The sequence below is a fragment of the Schistocerca cancellata genome, chromosome 2 (assembly GCF_023864275.1).
Source record: "Schistocerca cancellata isolate TAMUIC-IGC-003103 chromosome 2, iqSchCanc2.1, whole genome shotgun sequence".
NCBI classification, from domain to species: Eukaryota; Metazoa; Arthropoda; class Insecta; order Orthoptera; family Acrididae; genus Schistocerca; species Schistocerca cancellata.
The window spans coordinates 658,083,700-658,111,455 of NC_064627.1; the positions used below are offsets into that span (position 1 = coordinate 658,083,700).

At 36.6% G+C, this 27,756-nt stretch overlaps 1 protein-coding gene across 1 annotated transcript; it reads right to left on the reverse strand.

The window, feature by feature from the left end:
* Positions 1 to 1,132: 1,132 nt before the first annotated feature.
* Positions 1,133 to 25,885, reverse strand: LOC126162338 (sprouty-related, EVH1 domain-containing protein 1). Its single transcript, XM_049918775.1, has 5 exons — positions 25,504 to 25,885; positions 22,821 to 23,004; positions 21,917 to 22,085; positions 10,615 to 10,679; positions 1,133 to 7,346 (listed from the first exon to the last, which is right to left on the reverse strand). Exons 1-5 carry the CDS (start codon positions 25,521 to 25,523, stop codon positions 6,546 to 6,548), a joined length of 1,239 nt encoding a protein of 412 aa, XP_049774732.1. The 5' UTR covers positions 25,524 to 25,885; the 3' UTR covers positions 1,133 to 6,545.
* Between the last annotated feature and the right edge of the window lie 1,871 nt (positions 25,886 to 27,756).

A 27,756-nucleotide genomic window follows, 5' to 3' on the forward strand; every position in this document is an offset into this window, starting at 1 on the left:
CAGTGCCAAGGCCAGCTGCACTAGGTTTCTTGGAAGAAGATCCAAAATACAAACAACCCGATCAAGGTAGTCTCACAGATTCTCAATTGGGTATAAATTAATGGGAGTTTGGTAGCCAGGAGAGTACAGTAAACTCATCCTAGCGCTGTTCAAACCATGCATGTACACAGCGACCTGTGTGACATGTTGCATTGTCCTGCTGGTAAATGCCATAATGTTAAGGGAAAACAAACTGCATGTAGGGGTGAACATGGTCCCTAAGGATAGATGCATATTTGTATTTATCCACTGTATCTTCCAGAATGACGAGATCATTTTGGGAGTGCCACAAAAACATTCTCCAGACCATAATTCTCCCTCCTTGTTTGCTTTCATGTCAACTGTTGTAACTCAATGGATGTCCAGTTGCAGCACTGGTGTGCAAATTCTAGCCTTCACAGCAGGTGAACAGCTGTCAGTAAGCTTGCATAAACCAGGAGGCTGCTGCAGAGGCCCATACACAGCAACAGTCACTGAGGAGGTGCTTTTGATAGCCCATTTATTCATCTGGGTAGTCAGTTGCTCAACAGTTGCATGTCTCTTCACCTGCACATATTTCTGCTCATGTCACTCACTTGTCACCCATGGTCCATGTGCACCACATTTGCCTCAGCACCAGTTTTAGCTAGTGCCATTTTGACATGCATGATATCTTTAACCACAGCAGTACACAAACAAACTTAACCATTCAACTCAGTCTGAAAGCCAGTAATCAAGCCCTTTTGGATGTCATATAAATCACTCCATTTCCACATTATAATAAGGACTGCACTGTTTTCCACATCCCTCTGACGCACTTTATATAACCCCCCATCACTAGTTTGTAAGTGGTGCCATCTATGAGGGATTGTTGAATGTGGACCATGTATTTCCGTACGCAATAGTACAGATTTTGATGTCCTTTAAAATAAAGAATAGTGTACTAAGAGGTGAGAAACAAATACAAAATAGTGTACCGAGCAGAGGGAAACAATTTCAAAACGCCTCCATGTTACTATTCATTTTTATATTAAATATGAATATACAATAGAACCACATCTGACATTCAACAATAAAGGTACTTTGACAGGTATTGGAATTAAAAATTATCAAGTACAAAAGTTGTTTTTTTCTATTTGTAACACAAAAACAAATAACTCTTTCCAGTGGTGCTTAAAAATGATACAAAAAGAGTGTGTGACTCGGTAATTAAAACATACAGGAAACAGTCACAATAAAAAAATAATAATAATGAACAATACAATAAAAGCGTTGTGAATAAAATGAACAATTTCGTTGGCTACATTGTCATATTTAAGACATTTCATGTTGTGGAAACACCGTATATTTTCTTTCTTCGGCAAGAATTCACAGATCATGTCACAACGGAAATGACAGTCAACTACACCGGGACAGAAGTACAATATTTTTTCAAGAGTTTTAACCCAACAATGACAACAACTTTTCATAACACTTATTCAATGTCCAACTCTGAACAAAAGTAATGGTTCCTCACATTCATGACAAAATAAAAGATGGCAGGAAGTATAATGGATAATGACAAAGTCCATAAAATACTGTACTGCTATTTGCTGACAGCAGATATTCAGAGAGTAAGGCATATTACAAATATCTGCAATAGCTCCAGGGAGCAAAACCAAGACACTTGTGACACAGAGACAATGACATCTTGTATGTCCAAAAATGTCCTACACTGGTATTTTCAAAATATTTATTTATGTGTAATAGTGTCTCTCTCTCTCTCTCTCTCTCTCTCTCTCTCTCTCTCTCTCTCACACACACACACACACACACACACACACACACACACACACACACACACACAAATGTTGGTATTTATATGTGGCCATACATCTGACTGAAGGCTTCTCTTTTTCCTTGTAATATCTCAATTGCCATCTCCTGTTAATTTTTACCCCCCCCCCCCCCCCAAACAGAAACACACACACACACACACACACACACACACACACACACACACAGTCTAATTTAAGATCTATTAAAGCTTTATCTAATTTTTCTTTTAAATTTAGAAAATTTTCCAGCTCTCCATTTCTGGAACTTAAACTGGTGGTGGTAATTGTTCTTAACCTCCTGCAAGTCATTTTCTTTCTTCTCTTGTACTTTAGTAATTTAGCACTTCCTTTTCAACAATATTTGCACGACTTCTAATGTATGTCATTTTTAAACTTTTCCACAGTCTTCTACAGTCCTATTTAAGTATTTAAAGTAACATTATCCTGCGCATTTCTATGAAGAGAAAAAGATTTTTCCTGCATTTGTAATACTAATTCATAATTTGACTGCTGCTACTCAGTCATCACAAAACTCAAAATAAAAGGAAGGGAAACAAACTTCCAAACAAGATTATTATTTAACTGTCAAAAAGAGTTGGATATTTTGTTGCACTGCACATTAAGTCAAATATAATGTTTAAGCTGTTTAAATAAACCAAAAAGAGACACACTTGACAACTAATTGATTTAATCCAGTTACGCTGAATAATACTACAATTTCAATTATCGGGAGTCATGCACCACACAAAAGAGCGTGAAAGTGTGTTCCACCACTCAAGTAATTTTTTTGTGAATTCCAAGGAGATTGCCTCATGACCATCTCTTCTAATATTTTGTACACTTTCCTTGAAAACTAAAGTAGTGTTGAAAAAATGAGTGTTCTGTTCCACTTCAATGCAAGCAGGTACTCCAAATTTTACTTTAAGTAAAAGGAGTACTAATGTCCACACATTTAAGAAACTTGATGGGCAAATGTGGGTAAAAACTAACATAATAGGAGGAATTACAGAAAACAAAACCAAGTTCTACAGAACAGAGTGGGCTCATGTACACATTTTTTTCCCAGCCCAACGTCAAGTAACTATGAAGGCACATCTAAACAACTATTCATCAAAGCTGAAAGCAGAACAGCAGAATGGATTTAATAAGAATAACACTGAATGTAGATGATGCAAACTGCAAAGATAATAAGATCATACATTAAGACACTGATACTGACATTTTAAGAAGTGTTACAGACACACCACAATGCAAAATAATACTTCCAACCAATTCTTTAGTTCTCCGTAACAAAATGATAATTTTATTGATTAACAAATCGTCTTTTCAAGAAATGGTTAAGCATACTTCACCATATACAAGAATAGTTATATGACGCTGAAAGAGGTTGTGATGTTGAGATGTTTAATTAAAAACGCGTTGTCCTCAATTACTGCCATATCCCCCTCCCCCAAAAAAAGCAGATATAATAGTTCTGATTGTCACTGCACACATCACAGTCATCAATAAAGAAAAGGTATACAAATATTAACTAAAATAAATTTTTCAAAACTAAAATTCAGATAAAAACTAAGCAACACCAAACAAATATAACAAGATAAGAATGAGAGTAAACAGAATTATTGAAAGAAAAAGTAAAAGATTAATACAAGGTATCAAAAAGATACTAGAGGTGCCAGAAATTCAAAAAACTGTACACAAAGTACAATGTGTTGAAGGAAAGGAGACTCAACAACATAAACATTCATAGAATAAGCACTAAAACTGCTCAGTTATTAACATCTTTCACTAATTTGAACACGCACGAGAGAGAGACAGAGAGAGAGAGAGAGAATTAACAAAGTAACCAGCATTTACTACAAACCTTTCAACAATTGACCAGATTATATAAAACAGCACTTAATACACCAATCTCTTGTGTACTTCATTTCAGTATACATAAATAGACTTCACCACGTTTGGTCAGCTGTACCTTGAAATCATTTTTTGTGTCCCACAAACAAATTACTTGCTCATAAAAATGTTTCGACAGATAACAGAATTTCTAATTTAAAGTAGCGAGTGTCGCAAAAGCTGAATGAAATAAATAGAAATGCAGCAACTCAAACTATTAATTTAAATGACAATACAAAATAATTAACCTCAATTCATATAAATTCTTCGTGAAACAGCAAATACTGCCTGCCTAAGTTGAAATACTTACCTTTGCAAAGTGAACAGTCATCTCTATGCTGCCACAATATTGTCATCACCTATTAAGGTTTGAAAAATTTTTTTACGTCGAATGTTCCCACATAAGGAAACAATTCATAATAATTCGCAGTGAAACAAGTGGTAAGCCAATGATCCTGTACAATAATTAAACTGCTATTAACTCCAATTATTATTCAGAGTGCCTAATCAATATACAATAATAGTTCCTTCCAGGAAACACTACTTCAAAATTAAGTGTCATATTTTCACAGAACAATGTACTCTGATAATACTTTTGATTTCTTTCAGAACTGGTACTAGTATGTGGCAAAATTTCTGTCAGTCAGTAACTGCCTTTCATCAGAGGGAAAAACTTCTACACAATTTACTTTTTCTTTCTTCTCCCTTTCACATACAATATTTATTCACACTTAATTTTGCTACTATCTTGCTGTTAAAATCCCAAAAAAACTGTCAATACATAATCCAACAATCCATGTGCCTTGAGAAATTAAATGGTATCAATTATTCTGGCACTAGTTAGGCCATTAGGAGGAAGCTTGGTAGACACGAGCATTAGCGTTAGCTTGGCCACTTTCGAAACGCATGCTTATGATAATATGGGCAAGCAGACAGTGTTCTTTCGTCACTCCTCCACAGCTCCCTTAAAGAAGTTGCTGTCTTACCACAGTGCTGTTACGACAAGCCAGGTCATATGAGCAGGTTGGTGACAGAGCCTCCTTTTCATTACCTAATGTGGAGAAGGCACAGTGGGAAGCAGGATGGTGTAGTTGGAATGAGGAGGGTATATACTTAGGAAGAAGGAGTGAGTTTGGGACTATGTTGGAGATAGACTGGGAGCAGGTGAGGAACTGGAGAGGAGGGGAAAATAAAGTGGGAAAGAAAGGAGTTAGGTGGGGAAAATAAAGTGGGAAAGAAAGAAGTTGGGAAGTGAAAAGGAGTTGGGAAGTGATATAAGGGAATGAAATGGAAGAGAGGAATGGCATAGATGGGATGGCACGAAGTCAGAGCTGGAGAGGGAATGGATGACAGCATGAGACAGGGGAGTGGGAAGAGGAAGTGGGAAAAGAGGGGCGAGAAACGATGTGGAAGAGAGTTGAGGAGGAGGATAGGGGCAGGAGATGGTAATGGGCGAGGAGGGGCAGCAGACAGCCACAGTGGGAGGAGAGACGGGAAAGGCGGGAGGGGAGATTGCAGGGACAGAGGAGATTGCATTGCAGGGACAGAGGAGATTGCAGGCACTGGGGTACAAGATAATAGGGGGGTGAGAGAGAGACTGGCACTTCAAAATATATGTGCTGGATGATGACGATACAATTTACTGGATACAGGAAATCACTTTCCTTTCATATGCAAAAATTCCACATGAAGAAAAAAAAAACACACACATACAATAAATTATATTTTCTCTGTTATACCGAATGAAGAGGGAGATGAATCACAGTGCTGCTACGACAAGCCAGGTCATATGAGCAGTGTTTTTTTATGACAATACAGACCAAATAGAATTTTTCTCCATTTCAGGTTAAAAATCAACACAATCTCCATTACTTTTGTTCAAAGTAGTTAACACAAAGAACATTCACCATTTCAACTGCAGGATAATTTGTGTGACAGAAGTGGATTTATAGCAGCATGTTGACAAATATTTCTGCACCCACATTCTGTATCCAATAGGCCAATATTTATCCTGCAATTGTTTCAATTGTATACAAAACTACAAGAAAAATTAGTGGCAGTTACATTTTCTTTGGTAATACCATGAGTGAAACCAACATTCTTGTGGGAGACTGTAGTCAAACCCATCACAACTTCCCCTTGGTACAATGGTATTCACATTATTTTAACGATTTCCATATCAAGTGCATCTTTCAATAAATCTGACAGTTGCTGACTGTAATACCTGTCCGGTGGGATAAATTTTCATCTGTACGTGTAACTGGAAAATACAGTTTAACATTCTCACTTTGGCACACCACACTGTCTTGCCTGCACTCAGTGATTAACATAACTGTGCAGCTTCAGGCCACAATAACTATACACAGATATTTCAGCAAAATGGAAATGACACACAATTCCATAACAAAGCAAGTCGCTGCACAGTATCTGGGGATCAGCCTATTTGACACAACAATTTCTTCTGTGGCACTTGTTAGCAACTTCACATTAACCTATCGCACAACTCCTGGCAATTACACAAGGGGTACCTTAAACAAAGCAGTGTCACCTATGTGTCTACAGAGCCCGCCACTGAGGACTGTGAACCTCAACTTTTTACTTGTAAGAGGGGCAACATCCTATGGACTACTGAACAAAGATGCCAATGAAAAGCCATCAGTAACTGTGGCATGGCACTGGTTACTGGTGTTTTCCCTAAAATTCCCTGTGAGCCAGTTGGGCATTCTGATTCAAGGAGAAGGAAGTCTCGCAAATCTGCAATCTCTTGAAAGCCCTTTAGGGCAACAGCACCTTCGGAAGGCGCGGGGGTGGGCTGGGCTAGGAAGCCGGTCGATGACGACCGCCACACAAACCACAAGCTACACAGCACAAATGGCAAGCCCTGAGAGGAGGGTAGCACCATAGGCAGGGAACCAGCAGCGACAGCAGAGCTAGGCCCACCCAACGCCGTCCACAGCCTTCATCACGACCACAATCACAAGGATGCCGTACAAATTCACCTTCTGCATCTGCTGCGCAATGGTACACGAGACACTGCGCACAAGAAACACATGCCACTCTTTCAATACTAGTACGCACACAATCGGGTGCATACTCGCAGCTGCCACGGGGATTGTGGTCCTCCAGATACATTTCTTGGCAGTGACGGCAACGCCTACGCCTACCAGAAGTTACACCAATAGTTCCACGACCTTTTCCGCTGACAGCCCCTGGAGGTGGAATTGGTGGTGGTGGAGAGGCTGGTGCACCACCACCTCCGGCGTCAGGTGGGCTGCGTTTCTTGAGGCTGCCAGAGGAATCACGGTGTTTCCGTTCCTCCACAACAGGATAGATATACTCGTGCACAGCCGTTAACTGCACATATGAGTAATTTTCCTTGGTTGCTGGTTCTGTCACTGGTGGTGGACTTGAGGGCTCCAATGGCAGACCTGGAGTCTGTGACTGTCTGTCAGTGGGAGTGCCAGACGCTGGACCTCCCGCAGTTCTTCGGGTCACATAATGTATGCGATGTAGATGGTGGGGTTCCGTTGGTGGCGTTGCATGACGACTTCCTCCGCGTGTTGTCGACGAATCTGATGACGAACGTGAATCTCCACGTTCCACAGGCAGATTCAGCGTCTGTATGACATCACATACTAATTTTAAGATCTGAATCATGGACAGAGTAGAACTTAAAAAAAGTAAAGACAGGTAATCAGATTAGCGAAGTATTAGACTCAAATATTGTTCTTGACCTCATGCACATAAAATTGCATAATTCTTCTTTGAAATTATTCCTTACAGATTTTAATACTGAGGGCAACAAGAAAGACCTATCTGCTATTGTAACTCCAAGCAACGATCTCCATATTCCAACAGAAAGCTTAAGTGTTCTATCATTCCTCAAATCACTACATTTAGTTACATCAGCCACAGAAAACAGTATCTGTGCTCATCTGAAGCTGACAAGGCTGTGTACAAGGCTCAAATGTAGATCTAAAGTAACAAATTGCAGCAGTACACACTGCTCTTGCATTTGTGTATTTTACATCAATAACAAACGCGAAATCAAATCCCTCAAATTACACATGGTCAGCTACTGCCAGATACTGAACAATATTATGTAGATATCAACCTTTCAATTACTCAACAAACGAGTTAGAAAGTTTGTGTTTCATAAAACAGTTTCATTCATTAGCTGCAAAAATATGTGTGAGAAATTATAAATTCTGGAACTGATGATTGGTAGTTATAATGATGTGACTTACACCAACCAAAAATAAATTGTACCTACAACTCAATAACATTAATGAACTATAGTGGAAAAAGAGGCTAAGATGTTTTGGTGCAAATAAAGAATGATATTCTCATATAAAGGTATGTAGCATTAACATTGTGCTGTTTACCCAACAGAACAATAGTAACTATGTTCTTTCTTTTCAATTCATTTTGTGCACATTTCCTTGTTGATGAACATACTATGATGGACGCATGCACATGCGCGTTTGTTCCTCAACAAGGAAACAAGCACAAAATGAATTACAAAGAAAAAATATGGTTGCTGTTATTCTGCTGAGAAAACAGGATGGGCGCATGCATATAGAGACAGGCAGGCAGGCGCGCGCCCACACACACACACACACACACACACACACACACACACACACACACACACACACACACACGACTTTATCACTGTAATTATGATAAGTACTGCTACATCTGCATATTATAAATATGCTTCGAAGAGTAATTATAACAATAATGAGGATCATTAGTATAAGTAATATAAATGATTTCAAGTTACTCTTGTGCCATAAACCATACTTTTTTTAAATTTTATTTTTACAAATAACTCCTCGATTTGCTGTACTGAGTGCTCAGTTACTCAGAATTACACTGGCAATCAAATATGTTTGTGCTAATCATTTGTCACAGTTTGATAGTTAAAACGACAGACTGCTTTCTTATACATGCAGAATACCTACAAAACTAAACCCAAACAAGACACTGCAGTGTGATCCACACAATTATATTTAGGAAGAGTCTGTAAAATACTTTCATCTATGTATTCCAATTCATACTTGGCAACAAAATGCTGCATTTACATGGCTAGAAGTCAAATGACTAGCATTTAACACAATTATCTATGTAATTGTTCAATATTATTTATACACAAAATTTAATGAAGTAAATTAATATTTTAACCACTGTGAGAAACACACAGAATAAATTTTGTAGAAATGTAGTTGTAATTTTAATGTTTTATCAGCATTACAGAATAAATGAATATACAGTTCAAATTCCAATATTTAAAACTAAAGGCAGGAATCATGGCACCCTTATACCAACAGTAACAAAGGCAATTTGAAAGATACTCTACAAGTAGTTTAAAACACAGTGCAGCAAAAATGATCTCTACTCCACTGTTCTACTAATGCAGCAAAAACCTAAGAACAAATCACATACTACCTCTCAGTTATGTAATATCCCACCGTTTACAGTTACTACACACAAAAGGAGAAATACCTGCAATGCCAACTTAATTTCCAAGCTTTCATGCACTACAAAGCCATTTCACATGAAATTTTCTAGCAAAAAATTGTCTCAGTTTCATAAACTTACATATGCAAATGCCAATGTTATAGCATATTTAAAAATACTTCGCAAATTATCTGACCTGCAGGAATGAAGACTTGAAAGCAAGACTTCAGTGATGCAACATGCACAACCCATTCAGAAATATCTGCATTCCAAAGACAAAGAGGAAAAGAAAATAATATATAAGAAAAATGTTTGCCAACTGGAAAGATAACAGATTATCACTTTGCAAAATAATGAATCAGAGAGTGGCCAAGGCAAGATATAATAATGGCTTTATTTTATTTTATTTTTTTTCCCCCACAAACAATATTTCATTCTTTCTTATTCTGACAAACACGGTGACAGAAAACAAAGATGTACACATTTAAACTATAAAATTTAAAATCAGTTGTCAATCTAAGTAGTATTTTCAGGAAAGTGAAGCATATATAGTCTCATTCCCCAAAGATTTAAAATTTTAGAACAAATCTACTACCAACAGCAGCCTCTATTTTCACACACATGATACTAGTCTCCTAAGCTCTTCCCAGTCATTCTCACTATCGCCTTTTCTTCCCTTTCAGAATATATTAATGACAGTTGCTTTAACTTAGAAGCAAATGTATACGATAAAACAGTATAACTAACATAAAATCACGTTGCCTCAATTTTTTTTGGGGGGGGGGGGGGTGCAAGTGAATGGTACTAATATGGTGCAGTTGTAAGAGGCACTTCACAGTGGGGAGGGAAAGAAACAGTACGAGAAACTGAGAATAACTGCACCATCATAAAATTGGTTCCAATATAGGAATAATTTGAAATCAACATCAGTTGTGTGTTTACTTTTCAAAGTAACAGTGCCTTGCAAGCTTACTGTCAATCACACAGCACTTATACTTTCTAACAACAAAACTATTAGAACTGGACGCACATAAATTAACATTTCTGAAACTGCTACAATGGAGAAAATTAAAAATGCATCTTTTTTCTGTCACCTGTGTTAATAGTTTAGTAACATATTCCAAAACTGAGGCTTCTGCTCAATTTGTTCTTCCTGTTCTTTCACTCTCTGTTCCATCTGCCAGCTCTGTAGTTAATATAAAACAAATGTCTTCAAGATCAAATTCCTTCCAAATAATGATACAATGAAGCTCGGCAAAGGAATGATTAAGTGGAAATTTTAAAGTCCTTCAAATTATACACACACAATGAGAAATCAGACTGAACAAGATGCAGGAAAATCACTACATGCATTGTTTCATGGAAAAAATAGAATAAAATGCAAGTGTTAAATGCCTTTCAATAAAACTTCATGCCTACTAACCATAAATACATCATCGTCTCCTACATCTGCATTGTATTTGTGAAGGGGTGAGCATTCAGACAGACCTGAAATGAAGAGAGTGAACATGAATTGCACAACTACAATGTATCTGGGAGACCATGGACTCCCTCCGTGGTCACGATATATTAATAAATGAGGAGCCCGTTGTTCATCAATGTATCTTACTTATTTACTTTTTCCATGACACAAAATACTATTTTAATTTAAAATTGTAACATTTAGTTCATCATATATATTCACCTCTTCCACTAAGCTACAGAGCAGTGATATTAGATACTACTGGAAACTGACTAAGTAACTTTCTGTTTCTCTCTTAGCTTTAAAAATAATGAAAATTAGAGGGGAAAATAAAATAAAGCTGTGCAGTGCATAATTAATATGAAATTAACATACCACTGCATTTAAAATTTGTAGTGCAAAAGCTGCAATTTGGAGAGAGTTTTTCAGTCCCCCGTCTCATGATTTAAAAATCACCATGCAGTAATAACACTTTTAACATTCTGGTATGTAATTGTATAGACACTTTCATATCATCCATAATTTGCAAAGCCAGAATTATTCTGTGTAAATGTATGTCTCATTAGATAATATGAAATTTACCATTTTAAAACACTTTCTTAGCAAGAATCAGAAACTACTGAGATAAAAAGTGACTCACCATAACATTATCCAAAAGCAGGCACGAAAAGAAAAAAAAGAACAATGATTAAAAATCTAGACATTTACACAAATATTTAAAAGCAGACAAATACACGTCCACTCACGACAGACTGACTACACAAGGCAACCCACAGCTTATCACCAAATAACAGCAAAACTTGCTGTATTAACCAAACTTGTATGTACAAAATGGCATAAAATATTGGCGCTAAATCAAGTTTTAGCAACACAGTGTTCTCATTTGAAAACTGCACATAAAAGGACAACACAGAAAGCAGAGAGATGGTAAAGAGAATACTAATTCACAAACTAAGAGATGAAAGACATAAAACAGCCTCTCATATAAAGCTTTTTGTCTTCTCTTCATCTTTTACAATAAAATAACAAGTTCATACTATCTGTTGTAGGTAAATTATTTCCTGTACGAGATTCACTGGGAAAAAACTTGACTAATAGACACTCCGGAACAGTCAACGATTTGGTAGTCACGTGCAATTTCCTCAAATGTCGTAACTTATACTATGGATCTGAACTCTACTACGCACAATAGGTGCGGCATGCCTCCCTTGCTCTGGGTTTGGACACCTTTGCCAGGTATCCATTTAATACGAAGGATACTTTCTGAATGGATAATACGCTTCCCAAAATCCTGGCATGAAGTGCAGAATTCTACTCACAATTAGGTTAATTACATTTAATTTAACGTTTCAAATGTGTTTGCGTCAGCCTACACTGTCAAGATTTCCAAATGGTTTTTTAGCCTGGTGATTTAATACCTTGGGGAGCTGCTAAAATGTGGGCTCATACATTTAATTAGTTATGTTACAATGAAGTTTGTATTTGTTTATTGCACTGACAGTTCTTTTGATGTTTATATACTTATTTTTTACGATGAAGTGCAATGTCTGCTTTAACTGACTACCAACTTTTGATGTGATGTAAAACTGAGCTGTTGGAGCAGCTGTAGAACATTCAGATTTCTCTGGCTTTAAGGAACATGATACATTTCCTCATTCAAAAGTATTTGCATCATGTCTCTATGAAGTTAGTAGTGAATTCTCACCAAATGCTCATGAATAAATCTTATACTGAAAAACTGTTGTAGAACAAGAGTGAAAAAATCTTTGTCAAAGTATTTCATAATCTGAAAAACATATTGTAATAGACAATAATGACAGAATAGCAACCAAATGTACAAAAGTGGAGATGAACAACTATATATTGGGAACATTACCAAATAAGGAAGGTGACAATGTTATGAATGGAAAATCAAACTTTGTGTATTGTGCCCGAGTTTTATTGCTACTCCACTGTTCAAAAATCTTATTTATTTTTACTTGATTAAAACCGTAACTAGTATGTAACTAAGGTGCATTTACTCTTAATATTCACATTGTATTTGTGTTACTGTGGTTTTTTTTTATGTTTTCCAATTCCTATAGTGGTCATGAACAGTGTTATCAACTCTTTAAAGCTTCAGTATTATCTATGAGGTTTATTCAAGCTTTATGCAAAAAGTAGCATTCTTGGTTATCTGCCTTCAAATTTCTATTCTTAGTAACTGAAGAACAAAGAGAAAGATGGAGGGTGAGAGGCAGGAGGGGAGCAGATGAGCCTATAAAACCCTGGTACACTGTCATGTTTCTTGAGTAAATCGTAAGACATAAAAGTATAAAAATTAGGTTTGAAAAACTTCACAACAATGTAAATAAGTAGAGTGGAATGGTAAGTAAAGAAACTACTAAATAGTGGAATACAGATATGATGAAGAGTCACAAGTGTAACTTAGCAAATCAAACCAGCATTGTACCTCCAATGTCATAGAAATTTGTCCTTGTCGAACATTTCCAGAACCATTTGATTCTGTTTTCACACAGATGAATTGTAAGAAAGTCCTCAGTAACGACATATTGTTCCTGCCAACACTATATTAATTACATATATATTTACATTAGCATTGCTTTTTCAATTGAAACTGCCTTAACTGCTGTATCACAGATGTCATATCAAGGACTGCGTACTTTGAGAAGGAAAAAAAAGTAGTTCACAAACTAAGAGAAATTAGATAATCTAAGTCCTTACAGAGACTGTAGAATGAAGATGAACGACACAGTTGAGTCACATGCACAAAGGTATCAGGAGTGACAGTGTCCTAACAAAAACATAAATTAAGTGAATGTGCAAAAAATTATTGGAAAGCTACACAGTTGGAAAGAGTAAGCAAGTAACGAGCACAGTAAACAAAATAAGATTGTCTGACAATTGTTGCTCACAATCTACATGATATCTTCAGAAAAACTTTGAATGGCTCCGGAAGAATTCAGTGCGGAGTTGTTCAAATTCTGCGTACAGCTTCAGACTGCATCATTTTCCTTAACCAACATGTTAACTGGCAGTATTGCAAAAGATACATGGAATTAAACCAATCAGCCAGATGCAAAATCAGGGTAATAGGTTCATCCTTCAAAAAACTGTCTTCAGGCAGATGAAATTGCAAATTTGTAGGGGCATGCAGAAGTGAACCAAGGACACTAAAGAGTATCAATGATATTAGAATGCAGGGTTCTATGCAAGATCTATGGACAGTGAATAGTTTCTGGAGTCTGGGAATTTACACAAGCTGGCACTGTAAAAACAAAAAGTAATGGAATAGCCCAGCTTGGACATGTTCATAAAATGGTTACCGGAAAAACTAATTTTGAATGGAGGCAACTAGAAGAAAAGAGGAAAGCCATGAAAGCAGTGAATAGATGATGTGGTAGAAGGTACAAAACTCTTAGAGGATGGCAGAGAATCTTGCCAGTGAAGGCAGAATGGAGGAATCTTGTTAAAGAGGCCACGACCCACACAGGGTTGCAACACCATGAGAAGAAGAAGAAGAAGAAGAAGAAGAAGAAGAAGAAAGTAATCAGATCTGCACCTAATATTTCATGGTGTTATTGCTCCTCCACTTATTACAGGTTCTAGACATTTGTTTGTCAATATTAATCACGTTTACAGTTTCACCCCCCCCCCCCCCTCCTCACCATAAGACTAGCAGGGGATTCTGAACATATATAGAGAGCTGGGCAGCACAAATGGTCACATGTTGGTTTGCCTGTGAGACAGTGTCACTGAGATACTGAAAGATACTGGTAGATACTTGAAGATACATGTAAACTAGCCTGAGAAATCCTACTTACAAAGTTTCAAGAACTGGCTTTAAATGATGACTGTCAGAATTTACTACAACCCTCTACATATTGCTCACATACGGATCATGTGGCCAAGGTTAGAACAATTTCGGCACACATCAGGGCATTTAAACATGCATTTTTCCAGCATTCCATTCGTGAATAGAACGGGAAAAAGCCCTTACAGCTGGTGTAATAGGGCATACCCACTACCATGCATTTCACAACGGTTTTAGAGTTTCAGTGTAGATTTGTGTCTGGATACACAAAGAAAGAAAGAAATGAGATCTTGGATACAGTTTCGCAGACATGTCACTTGGTTCTCTTTCCATTAAAGGTATTTGTTCATTCAAACGTAATACTACAGTAGTCTACGAAACCACCCATTACTGAAAATGCATAGCTAGCTCTGCAGTTACCTGGGTTATGAGATGTTAGAGAGAATGTCTCTGCAGCTATGACAGGATCAGCTGGGTTTGGTAGGTGTTGACGCAGTTCAGATAATTTGTTATGTAGTTGTGCAAAATGTGCCATGTTTTAATGTAAACTTGCTTTACTTTCTTGAAATGGTAAAATGTTCTACTACCTGAAGTGCAAATGCAAATGTTCTGATTTTTTTCGTATTTGCCATGTACATGGAGAAACATGATTTACAACAGAATAAATGTGAAATAAATTACTGTAGTTTTCAAAGTATTCTGACTTTTCTTTCTTTAGTGCTATGTCCAATTTCATCTCAGGTGTTATTGGATTCAAATATTTGACGAGTTCTTCCCAGCTCTAGGAAATAGTTAAACTACGAAATATTTGACCTGAAGAACTCCAAGAACTTTGTGTTCATTTAATAAATGATGATTGGTAAGTGTTGCAAACAAAGTTTTTGTCGACCTCGTCTTAAAGATAGGACATGATTTAACATTTCCATTATGCAACAGTTGAAGTTTAATGTCTTCTTTTTCATCATTTTCTTTCAGTAGTAAGTACATTAACAACTTGCGACCACAAATTTGGAAAAGCGCTTGTATTTCCCCGAAATGGAGCTGCACGCTAAGGTACTTGGCCATGGCGTGCTCAGGCAGTGTGCTCAGTGCCAGTAAGCACAAATAAAGCACTTTAATTTCTATTTTATCCATATTGTACTGAGATATGGCTTTTGTTCCAACTTTAAAAACAATTTCAATATATTAGCTACAATTAGTTTGCAGCAACATATCACCCAAAATGAACAAAACAAAGTAGCCCACAACCACATTTTTCAAGGCAAGTTCTTCAAAATTTACGCTACACCATACTTAGAAAGCAGGTATCACAGTAACTATGACCAACATCAACAAAATACACACTTTGACATCAAGGTATAATGCGGATATCAACTTTTGTGCCAATTAGTTTCTTCAAAATCAAAAAAGAAGTATTTTATAGTGAAGAAAATGCACGAAACTGAAAGAAGTGGTTTTTAATTTTTTTAAATGAAGAAGAGAATCTACCACAAAATTAACTAGAGTTAATGTAGTTTTGTTTCATTTACATACAGTATTTTTTACAGCAAGAAATTAGGAAAACTGCTTTCTGTCTGGCCAGGCCTTTAACGGACTGATATTCCTCATAAATGTGTAAGAAACTGTAGGTTGTACTAAAAAGGATTGAAAGTGCCAGACATACTGCCTACTCCAACAATAATCCGACAAACATGGGTCCTCACCCTAACCTGGAATAATACAATAAGATGTGCGGTATTACATATCGGTGTATGCTGTATGACAAGTGTCAAGTCCAAAAGTACTTGCAGACGCTAACAGAGGTAATAATACCCATATGTAAGTCAATTTCCCAATCTAACAAGAATTATGCACCTGTAGCACTTGAGTACATTCACAATGTCTGAAACTGTGCAGGTTATAGTGAATTGTGTCTTATCAATAGTAACACAATTCACCTTCCACAGCAAGGATGAGCCGCTACATTTGTATATTTGCACTGAATTTGCACCTATGGTCTGTTCAAAATTGCTTTCGGATCAACAACTTCAAAAGAAGAAGTGGGATTACACTCACGAGAAAGGCTACAACACTTTCCACTTGCACTATGCTGCAGGTTTTGGGATCATTCGTCGGAAGCTGATATTGAGTTTGTTTTCATTTCTCGCAGTTCCAGGATTATATTTTATTAGTTATTACAACTTTTTGTTGTGTGTTATGCGATATTCAACAAAGTCAGAAGCAAGTCTGTCAAATGTGGTTCAGTGAAAATGTTCGAAGTGACACTCATGGCTGGGGCAATGCTGTACGACTTCATTCAAAAGAAATGGTTTGCATATGGCATGGCTACACCATCAGCAATTTTTCTTGATAATGCTCTCAACCATTTTTTCATTGTTGGCAAGAAGCCTACCACAGCGAAGTTGATATGGAGACGACTGGCTTCAGTGAGTGGTAAGTAAGTGGTGAATTTATAAAGGTGGAATTTGCAGTTGTAATCTGTCTCCATAAACAACAGTTCTCCATATGCAAAATTGATGAGCTGACAAATATATGGGCATAGATTCATTAGGTTGTGCCCTTGTCCCTGCCGTTTCAGCAACAGAATTGACATGGGCTCCAATTAAAGTTTACACTGTCAGCAATAATTTAAAAAAAAAATGTTATTCTATGCCTAGTCAAACGGGCTCTGAGCACTATGCGACTTAACTTCTGAGGTCATCAGTCGCCTAGAACTTAGAACTAATTAAACCTAACTAACCTAAGGACATCACACACATCCATGCCCGAGGCAGGATTCGAACCTGCGACCGTAGCGGTCGCTCGGTTCCAGAGTGCAGCGCCTAGAACCGCACGGCCACTGCGGCCGGTTATGCCTAGTCAAGACAATAATGAAGCTGATAGGAAAGTCAGCTCTGAAGACTGGAAGAACGCTATCAATCATACATAGCACAGCTTGGAAAAAAAAAAAAAAAAAAAAAAAAAAAAACACGGCAGAATGAGGCTACTTAAATAAATTGCTATAGGAAATGACATGTCACTAACAAAATGAATGATAGTGACAATGCCACTTCAAGTGACGGGAGTAATGTCAGTCGAGTCTCTCCTCTGTCATCAAAATAAGATGCACAGGAAGATTCAAATTAAGTACCAGGATAGGAAAATTATACTTTCTTGGCTATTAATAATAAGGTTGTTGGTAATCAGCTGAGTCCAAATGAAGTTAATCACAGGAACACAATCCTAATTGCACAAAAGAAATCTCTTTCAGTGTTTCTATTATATTTAATGTCAAGCTGGTGTAGCGTATTTTGTTATCAGTGTTTTTCTTTCTTCTTAACAGCTAAAATATGTTTTATCAACCAGATTAACAAGCACAATTTTTTTGTTATGTTATAAATAGGCAGAAACTTTGCTCAGGAAACATAACATGTTCATTATAAACCTAGCAATCTGTTGAGGTTTTGACATACAAGTGCACCACCATGCATCAAATTTTACTCAAATTATCTCTTATTAGCTATCTGTGACAGAATTCTGGATTGGAGCAAATTAATATATTAAGTATTCTTAAGATGCTTTTTGCTTGTGTTTATCTTAATTTAGTAACAAAAAGTTTCCCCACATGTTAAAAATTTGGTACTGCCATCAGGAAATGGTTCTTCATTAACTTTCTATAAATAGTCTTGAAAATTTGTTGGGTAAATAACACTAACATGTACACCTCTCCCTGAAGCCACTAATGATTGCCATCTTAGTACATCAAATTGTACGCGAATTTCTGCAAGCTGAATGAAACATAAGATCATGCATGTGTCCTGTGCAAGATATGGCAACTCTGCTCTGTGCCTCCATGTCTTCCTGCCAATGTATCAATCCTAAAGTAATTTTCAAAAGCATGAAATGACTCCATTACACCACACAGACCTTCACTTTAGCACTGACTGTCATTATCACAGGCTGCATCGTATCACATGAAAGAGAACAAACAAGCGTGTTCCACACCTGGGGTGATTTTTGTATGCATTAGTTCTATTCATTAGAAGGAGTGTATTATTAGTTTTAAACAAGTTTATCTAATGTTAATCACTTAAATTGGGCAGCAAGAGCCAGGAAAATCATGGATTAGCTTTGCAAGAATGAGAGTTTTGTTCCGGGCAAAGTATTACTGAGAAATATGCTTTCCAAAAACTAATGTTATGCTCCTGACAAGATGAATTATAGTTATAACTCTGTTGTTTACCAGACACAAATAATAATAGACAATGAAAGCAATGAAATAATTTATCATGTGCCTCATAATTAGGAGTTCTCTGCAGAATAAACCAACATCATTCAACTCATTGAAAGGTGACTTAAGCCATGAATGAAAGGGGACTTAATTTTCTTAATAATGCTTTAGATGCCATACAGAGCACATTTAGAAAATGTGGGATATAAGAGAATATCTGATATTGCTGTGCCAGCTCCAAATAGTACAGCACAGGCTGAATGCAGAAAGAAATGTAGAGAAAAAATCTCAAATTTTTTTAAGAAACATGTGACAGCTATTTGAAAATGAATTACCACAACAGAAGAGTGGATTATGTTCATAGTTTGTTCAAGTTAATGCATATGAAGAAGACAAAAATAAGAAATGAAAATAAAAGCAAGCAATTTACAAAAGTACAAATGAAATATCTGTTTGGGTACAAAGGACTGACAACTTATCAATTTAAGTCATTGTTTTAAAGGTATCTGGTAAATATGGAAGGTGTGGGAAGGCAAATTTTAACTAAAATTCCTGTTTATGAAAGCAACTGTAGAGGAACATACTGATGTAAGAAGTTTGTACGGCCTCACCTGACGATAGCATGGTAAGAAAGACATTTTAGAGTTCTTCATAAGTTGTTCTGTGATGAATTCCACTAGACAAAATTATTAAGGAATTTAGCACAAAGCAACACAGTGTTAAGGCTTATGGATGCTAACTGTCTTGAACATCTGTGAAAAAATTAATCTGTTCATCAACAAATTCAGGATTGACTATTCTTCTTTTCTGACTAAAGAGCTTGTGTTCCTAACAAGATAGTATCATCATCCTAGATGCATGAAAACACTACATTTTCCCTGTAATACGAACTTAGCCACCCATTGAATTTACAACCATTTTATGGCATTTCAGGTGGAGGGGCATATGAGAATCCCATTACAAAAATGGAATTTCACAAACATGACTTTTCACATGTACAAAGAGAGTGCTAAAATTGCCATGTAACTATATTTACTTCCTGTGCTATAAACATAAGATAAGAAATTTGAATGAGTGTTTCTAAAACGTGGCTGGGAGCTGTTGGGGTATACGGTGCTATCTAAAATCTAGGTTATCAGTTAAGATAACGGCTTCCTACAAAAGAATTACTTTGTTTCCCATTCTCTTATTATGGAAAAGGATATTTTGCCAGAAACAATGAGAAATTTTCAAAAATAGATCATTGGAGCTGCAGAAACAGTTGTGAGTGGAAAGAAAAACAATTCAATGTTGTCCTGGGCCATTCCAAACTTCAAGTGTTAAAGTATCTCCAAAGCACATTAAACAATGAAGTTTGATATCCATATGATAATGCAAAAGTTCTCAGTTTCTGTCATACTAACACTAACCAAATTGCTCATACTTTTTTTAGCTACAGCCGAAGATGCTTAAGTAGAATTTAAAGCAAAATAATAGAAACCCAATCTAATCATTAGTAATGTAAATTCTGATACTAATAAAGCAGGTGGTCACGACAGAAACAGGAAACAAGATATGTGGCTGGAGGGAGCATTACATTTTCATTTAGTTCCTCCATCTGGTATTACAAGCAAATGTACAACGCAGTAACAATGAGGTAAAAAGTAGTAAAGAAATGTAAAATTACCACAGAGCCTGATGGGTCAGAGAATTAGGCCACGAGCAGTGTACAGAGAACTGGGCACTAAGCAGATCAGACAAGAGTAATACAAAGCTGCCAATCCAGGATTTTTCAATACAACTGACAGAGCACAAGTCAATATTCTAAAATGGGAAGAACATACTTAACACAGGAACAACAGCAGAATTTGGAAGAACAACAGGAGAATTTGCAAGATCTTGCTCAGGCATAAGACAAGAGGAAGACCCCATACCAGACAGGAAGATACTTCACTTTAAGAAGACACATGTGCATGGTTCTAAACCCCAAAGTGGTGGTGGTGGTGGTGGTGGTGGTGGTGGTGACGACGGTGGGTATTTGCCAATGCAGGAAAAAATAATAATAAAATTTTCCTACTACAGCAGTAAATAAGTGAAAATGAAATTCAACTGAACAGTTATCAACATAAAGGTTGTTTAATTACATGGCAGGCATTAATTACTTTTTTCACTAAAACTGCATGACAAAAAACAAACTGATGTAAGAAACTCCATTATGTGATACTCTTCAATATCTAAAAGACCTTCATAATACACAAGAATGGCACTCATCTCAATACTCCTGGAAAAGAGAAAGGTGAGGATTCACAGTCTTAAAGCAAAGTTCTAACTACTTGTGTTGGTGGATTTTTGTGAGAAGCAAGTCTGCAAGAATGAGAACTTTAAAACAAATTTAGACAGTCCCAAATTTCTTTTGATAAAATATCTTGTCACATATACAGGAAATTAGATGATTAATATATAGTAATATCTGATAGGAATTCCTCCTCACACCCCCTAGGAACATCTTAAATGGAGCAATTACAATAAATCTGATGCCAGATTTGTAACTACCATTTACTCACAGTTAAGCACTACAGGAGCACGTGAGTACACACTTAAATGTGTATTAACATTACCTCATAGAAAAGAAAGATTATAAATCTACAAATGGAAGATGCAGAGAACTGCAGACAAGGATCTTCTACACCTAGTCACCCAATTAAGTTTTCAATATGAAACACACTTGGCTCACCACTACTCCAATAACATCTTGCAATGATCAGACCACATGAACAGACTAGATGGCTGTAAATGACAGTCAATAATCAGATGGCAGCAGATATTTGATGAGATGTAATGTAGCAATATGAAAATAATTTTTATCTCTTATACAGACTGCCTGCATTTCCGTGTTAACGTTATTCATAAGAAAAATAATGAAATAATCACAGATTAATGAAAAATGAGAAAGATGAACAATTTTGATCAGCTGAACATTGTTACTATAGGAAGAAGTGGTGATGATATAAGAGTTTATGTTTGTTTGGCTAATTATTTGCCTTAAATTTCCCAGAAGTTTTCAGTGACGGGAGTATGATTTTCCACTATATATACCACCCTATCAGATAAGGAAATCTATGATAACACAATGTCGCCCTATATTTCCAGTTTCACTTAAGGGTTCGGGAGTTAAAAAAGAGGTGAGCATTCTGTAGCTCTTCAAACATACCTATGAAAACTAATGACAATACAAATGGTTCTTGCTGATATATACTAACCATCAAGTAACTCCTCAACAGCCGTTCTAACTCCTTTATCGAAAGCCCGAGCATCTGCTGCAGTCTGGAAAGTGAGTCCAAACTTTTTGTCACCAGTCTTCCAATGATGAAATGTAGGCATTACTTTATTGTACTCAAAATCTTTCTTGATTGTGCAACTGAAGACTACCTGGAATAAAGATTTAGCTTTTAGATACTTTCAATCCAATTGTTGCAGCTGTAGCCTAGTGAAAAAGTTACCATACAATACATACTGTTGTTACTAATTACAAACACAAAAAATTCTACCAAATAATTTGTTAAGTACAGCTTAACATTATAAATTTAACACAGTTACATACTAAGTGATTTTACTATTTTGCTCAGTTGGGCAGAGAGAGAGAGAGAGACCAAAAAGGTATGTAATACATAAATGTTTTCTGTTATATTTCTGTAGCCAGCCACGAAACATCTGTAATCAGCCATGAAACACTTCTAAATGGCAATCCAGCTGTCAATATTAACATATCTTGAGCTGACCTTGTGATGCCATTACAATGAATATGAAAGAAAAAATGTCGATTTCATGGTATGTATACTTCTACTCAAAAGAGTAACAGGAAAGCAGTACCAAATTATGCATCAAATACCAGCACATTTCTGGAACATTAATACCTAATATTTTGAGTAAAGAAAAATATATCCTGGCCCTGATCAGTAAATCAAGATGAACTTTTAGAATGGGGCTCAGGCTATCGTATTTAACACACAACTCAAATCCATGATTATAGAAACTGAAAATTCACATAGGTGCTAATAAAGACTGCAAAATCTTTAAGAAAGTAGGATGTACGAAAAAGAGGTTATTGTTGGTTATTCTTTTATTATGCCACCGTACACTATCTGCCATAGTTATCACACTTACTGACTGATCGGAAATACGCTTCCCATAAATAAGGTATTCGTGTTTGTTCTCTCCAAGATCACAAGGTACAGCATGTTTGCAGACAGACACGTTGGATAAGCCCCCACCTCCCATAGGGACCCATCCACCCGTGCTGTCGTCACGCATCATCACCTGGGCACGCACTCTAACCAAGTAGTTGCCACTGAAACACAGAAGTGTACAGAAACATATGCAACATGAAATACTGAAAATCACAATATGTTCTTTCATGACTGAACTAAATTTCAAAATATCACAGCCACTTTGAATGTAATTTCTGAAGTTTAGGACAGATGGAAAGTTATAGGCACCATTTGACATTACAAAATTAGACAATCAATTCACAAGTTCTAGTAAGTGCTACTACATACAAGAGTTTTATGTCGAACAGCTTGTTTTTAAAAAAAGACATGAAACTTTCAACTGCTGCACCTTAAAACATGATGTTCGTCATAATTAAGCAGAGAGAAACATATAGGCTAGAACTATTTAAGCTTTTAGCATGTGAGGTGAAGTAAAATGATGGCTTAGCTCACTAGTAGTCAGCAAGTGAAGTTTCAAAATGGCTCTGAGCACTATGGGACTCAACTGCTGTGGTCATAAGTCCCCTAGAACTTAGAACTACTTAAACCTAACTAACCTAAGGACAGCACACAACACCCAGCCATCACGAGGCAGAGAAAATCCCTGACCCTGCCGGGAATCGAACCCGGGCGTGGGAAGCGAGAACGCTACCGCACAGCAAGTGAAGTTTCAATCCTAAATTTAAACCACTTTTCAAACATAAACAAATTTAGTCCCTTAACAGCAACAGCTTTATATTTAGTCTCCTAATGAGACTTCGTACATGTCGGTATTATTTGAGAGTGGCTGGAGGTGGTTTGCCACACTGAGGAAGTAATGTACTGCTCCAAAAACTGTTTATTAATTAAAGTGTGTATAATTTTAAATTCACACAAAAAATTTGGTAAGTATCATGACTAAAGAAAAAATTGTTAAAATCACAAACAATCTGAAAGGCTGGCCAGTATTTATGTTCAGGTGGCACAACCACTATACAGCCAACAGTCAAACACTTTAACCCTACAACAGGCGTGCTGTTGTAAAAAATGCAACAGCAGCAGTTTTTACGCCCAATTGATGCCTTAACAATGAGCTATTGTTTCAGACTTGTTTTTAGATACAAATGTCCATGTCTGCTCTTTTGGCAACTTCAGGCATGACTGTCAGAAGGTTAAATACAAAACAAAACTCTCAGCTTTCTGAGCAAAACATTCCATCTTAAGGCAGGAAAGCACTGACTGGAGGTGTTTTGCCACATTGAGGAACTAATGTACTGTTCCAAAAACTGTTTATTAATTAAAGTGTGTATAATCACTAATGACAGAATTACTACTAAAATTTTAATGAACTTTAACATTATCACGTTCACAGTTGCTCCAGAAGAGTTCCTTCACATAAAAATAACAATATGAAGAGTATTACCTTAAGAAATAAATTAGATATGGAGCATGCTTCAATGCATATGTTAGAACTTATAGCTAAAAATAAAATGGTTACAAATAACACCTGTTATGATTAAAATTACGGTAGCTACAAATATCCTTAAAATGCAACACAAAATTTTATTTCTTCATTTCTATCTGAAGACAACTGATGCATTAATAAACAAATTCAACTCTAATTAGAAAATCAAGTACTATAAATGTGTGTTTACACATGATTCATGACAATACCACCCTTTGAACAGCAGCAAAATTTCAAAGCAAACGAACACTTGAGGGTTTGAATTGTAGACTACCCTCCTAAGAGTCACATCACCAAAGGATACAAACAGGGTTTAAATTTGAACTGCTCCCAAGAATCATTACACTCAAATGTGTCCAACAAGTACCAATTGCTCATTACAATTTCAGAAAATATTAAAGATTTTCAGATAAAAAATTCGATATGCACTGCATGTATACAAGCTTCAGAATCTTCCCACAATATCTGGAATTTAGATGCCTTTGTATACATCACATTTTACTGTAAAATCTCTAATTTAGAACAGTATGTATGCCTCGCAAAAATTTTTCCTTATTATTATTATTAAAGACCAATACACGGTCGTTCCAGTTTCTTTTCCTGCTCTCAAGTGAAAGACGAAAGAAACAGTATTGCAAGCAGTTAACATTTTCTCACAAGAGCTAACAAAATGACAGTAGCACGAAAAGATAATAAACCACATTTTCGCAAACGAAGCGCAGGATGCAATGTGTTGATCAGCTAATTTATCAACATGAATAACAAGGCAGACTACTTGAACTAGCCTGGCAGTTTGTCTCATTCATATTTATCTTTAGATGAACGCAACAAATATTCCATTAGCATAAACTATATTCTATGGGGGCACCAATCTCTGCTTTTGTTAATAGTGAAATCACCCTGTTTTACCACACACTATCGGGCTCATGTGATTGTTTCACCTAGCAGTAAAGAAACTACGACATACGAAAGTTCTGCAACGTCAATTCAAATGAACATTGTGAAAGGTAGTACAATCACCGGCTACATTTCTATTAGTAAACAGACACAAAGGCGCCAGCCGTCGCTTTTAACAGAATTGGAATAGTAACATCAACCTCAGACATACCATAAATGTCGGTTGCTAAGTACTTACTCTTCATGTGCCTCTGTCATGATTTGCCGAATAAAGTATTCTACTTCTTTCCCATTTTGTCCTTATTTCCACCATTTTTGACACATATAAAATACATCAGCCACAACTAGTAAAAGACAGGAAGTCGTCTCTATGAAGATGCTTATTCAATCTTCAGACTGGTGTCATCGCGCATGTCTGAATACCACTTGCAATAAAAATGTAGTTCGTTTGAACGCACATACGATAAGTTATAAAACAGATTATGAACTAGACCACAAAATTCCAATTCTTTTATAAATACGAATACTTTTCTTCAAATAATATATAACAACATATACAAAAAATGGCGTTCGACTAGTATATTGCTGCATGCAAATGTAAATATGGAGTAATTTCACAGCCTTCTATATTGTGTTTCCCCGAGTACTCTTCCGGCGTTTACAATTGCTTCCATCAGTTGCATCTAACTACTTTTGATATTAGATTACTACAGTTCATATTACTGTAGCATCTACTAAGCATTTTTTGCTCCTCAAGCTGACTTTTGATCTGTGTATACCATTCTATAATTTCCGAGAGTTTTGTAACCAACTTGTCAAGTGTCTCAAAGTTGTCTGGACACGCAAAGTTTGAACACTAATTCAAAATGCTAATGTTAGCTTCTGACACAGGACTAGTACTTTAATATTAAGTTTCTATTATTTCCAGCTTGGTTCGAGACATCCTTCTCCGTCCCAAAAGTCACTATTTCCGTAAAAAAGTTACTTTGTAAACGCCCTTCCACGCGCAACGATATATTTGCGCACATCACATCTGTGCAGAACGAAGGTTGCGGTTAACAGAACATTTGGGCAAATTTAAAGTGTGCGCAAAAATGAAGTTGGAGTTGTTGGTTTGAGCGAAACTGCTAAAATCTGTGGTTGCGGACAGCATCTGCGCAAACAAAATGGAGCATGTTGACAGGAGATCGCCGCCAATATGGCACGAGAAAAGAGTTTCACTCAACTGTTTATTCAGTCTAATGTTCCTCGACTGTGTCTAGATAGTGGATTTTAAAGTGGCAGATGCACGTCACTGCTGTAGAAAGTATATTGCCGAATTTATGGAAATCTGTAGGAGTCATACATGTTGGTGGAAAGTTAAGAGCAGGGATAGCGATCAGTAGGCAGCTGCTTATAATTCTTTAATCGACAAATTACGAAGGGCTGACTTTATCGCAAACAAGGAATCGGTAATAAAACAAATTAAATTCGTTACGGACTGTTTACCACAACGAGCTAAGATAATCTATTCGATTTGGTATCGGAGGATGACTAGCACACTTTCATGCTCCTATGGCATAATCGTATGTTACAGTGTAGCAAAAGAAAGTAGGACCTATTTGTCCTAAAGAAGAGTGCACTTAGAATATTGTGCTATTCCGATGATGGAAGACGTTACAACAGTACCATCAGGGACACAGGGGGTTATTATACTTTTTTTAAATTCGTAACAGAATACGCTGTTCAGGGTGATTTAGAGATGAGCTGCGGAATTCACTATCATGACACTAGAAGCACAACTTTCCATGTAGACTATGAATCCCGCTTTAGAGTTCAGAATGAAGCTCTATATTTTGGTTCAAAAGTCTTTAACAGGTTGTTGGCAGAACTGAAAATCTCGAACCAGAAATAAATTAAACAATAGCGGCAGTCGCGACACACTATCTCATTTTTGTTGCTCACAGCGATAGCAGAGCCACAAGCGACCAAAGTTGTTATACTGTTGAGTTCGACGCAATCTTGTGAAAACGAAAGCGAATCGTAATTATTTATTTTGCTTTGTAGACTAGTTTTTACAAACGGAAGCGAAGGAGCGCAATAAATTGCAGCAACAAGAAGAAGAAGATATCGCATTTGTCCATTCTTAGGTTTCCTACAGACCTTGAGGGGTATGAAACGGAACATTACAGGACAGTTCATTTACGATTCACTTTTAACCTAAAGATATTTACTAAACAATGCCGTTTTATTTTAAGAACAAAAAATTGGAGAATAAATAGCAAAAGACCTGACCTTTTGCAGAAAGACATGGTGTACCTAATCAACAACGTGAAATTTTCTTCACTACATTTACACTGAAATCAGTCAATGTGGAACGTAGCTAGGGTTGCCATCCATCCTGATATATTGGGACCGTCATTAGCAAAATACTATTTACAGCTTCATTCAAGTACTGAAGTAACTACATCTGCTAGGGCAACATGCAAATGCAGCATCAGTTAGTTTTATT

Bases quoted from the DNA above. Each gene is read 5' to 3' on its own strand.
- LOC126162338 (XM_049918775.1), bottom strand. From the start codon at position 25,523: ATGACAGAGGCACATGAAGA. The intron at 23,005-25,503 runs GTAAGTACTTAG...TCTGTGTTTCAG, and splicing joins ATGACAGAGGCACATGAAGA to TGGCAACTACTTGGTTAGAG. The intron at 10,680-21,916 runs GTTAGTATATAT...TCTTCATTTCAG, and splicing joins TGTTGAGGAGTTACTTGATG to GTCTGTCTGAATGCTCACCC.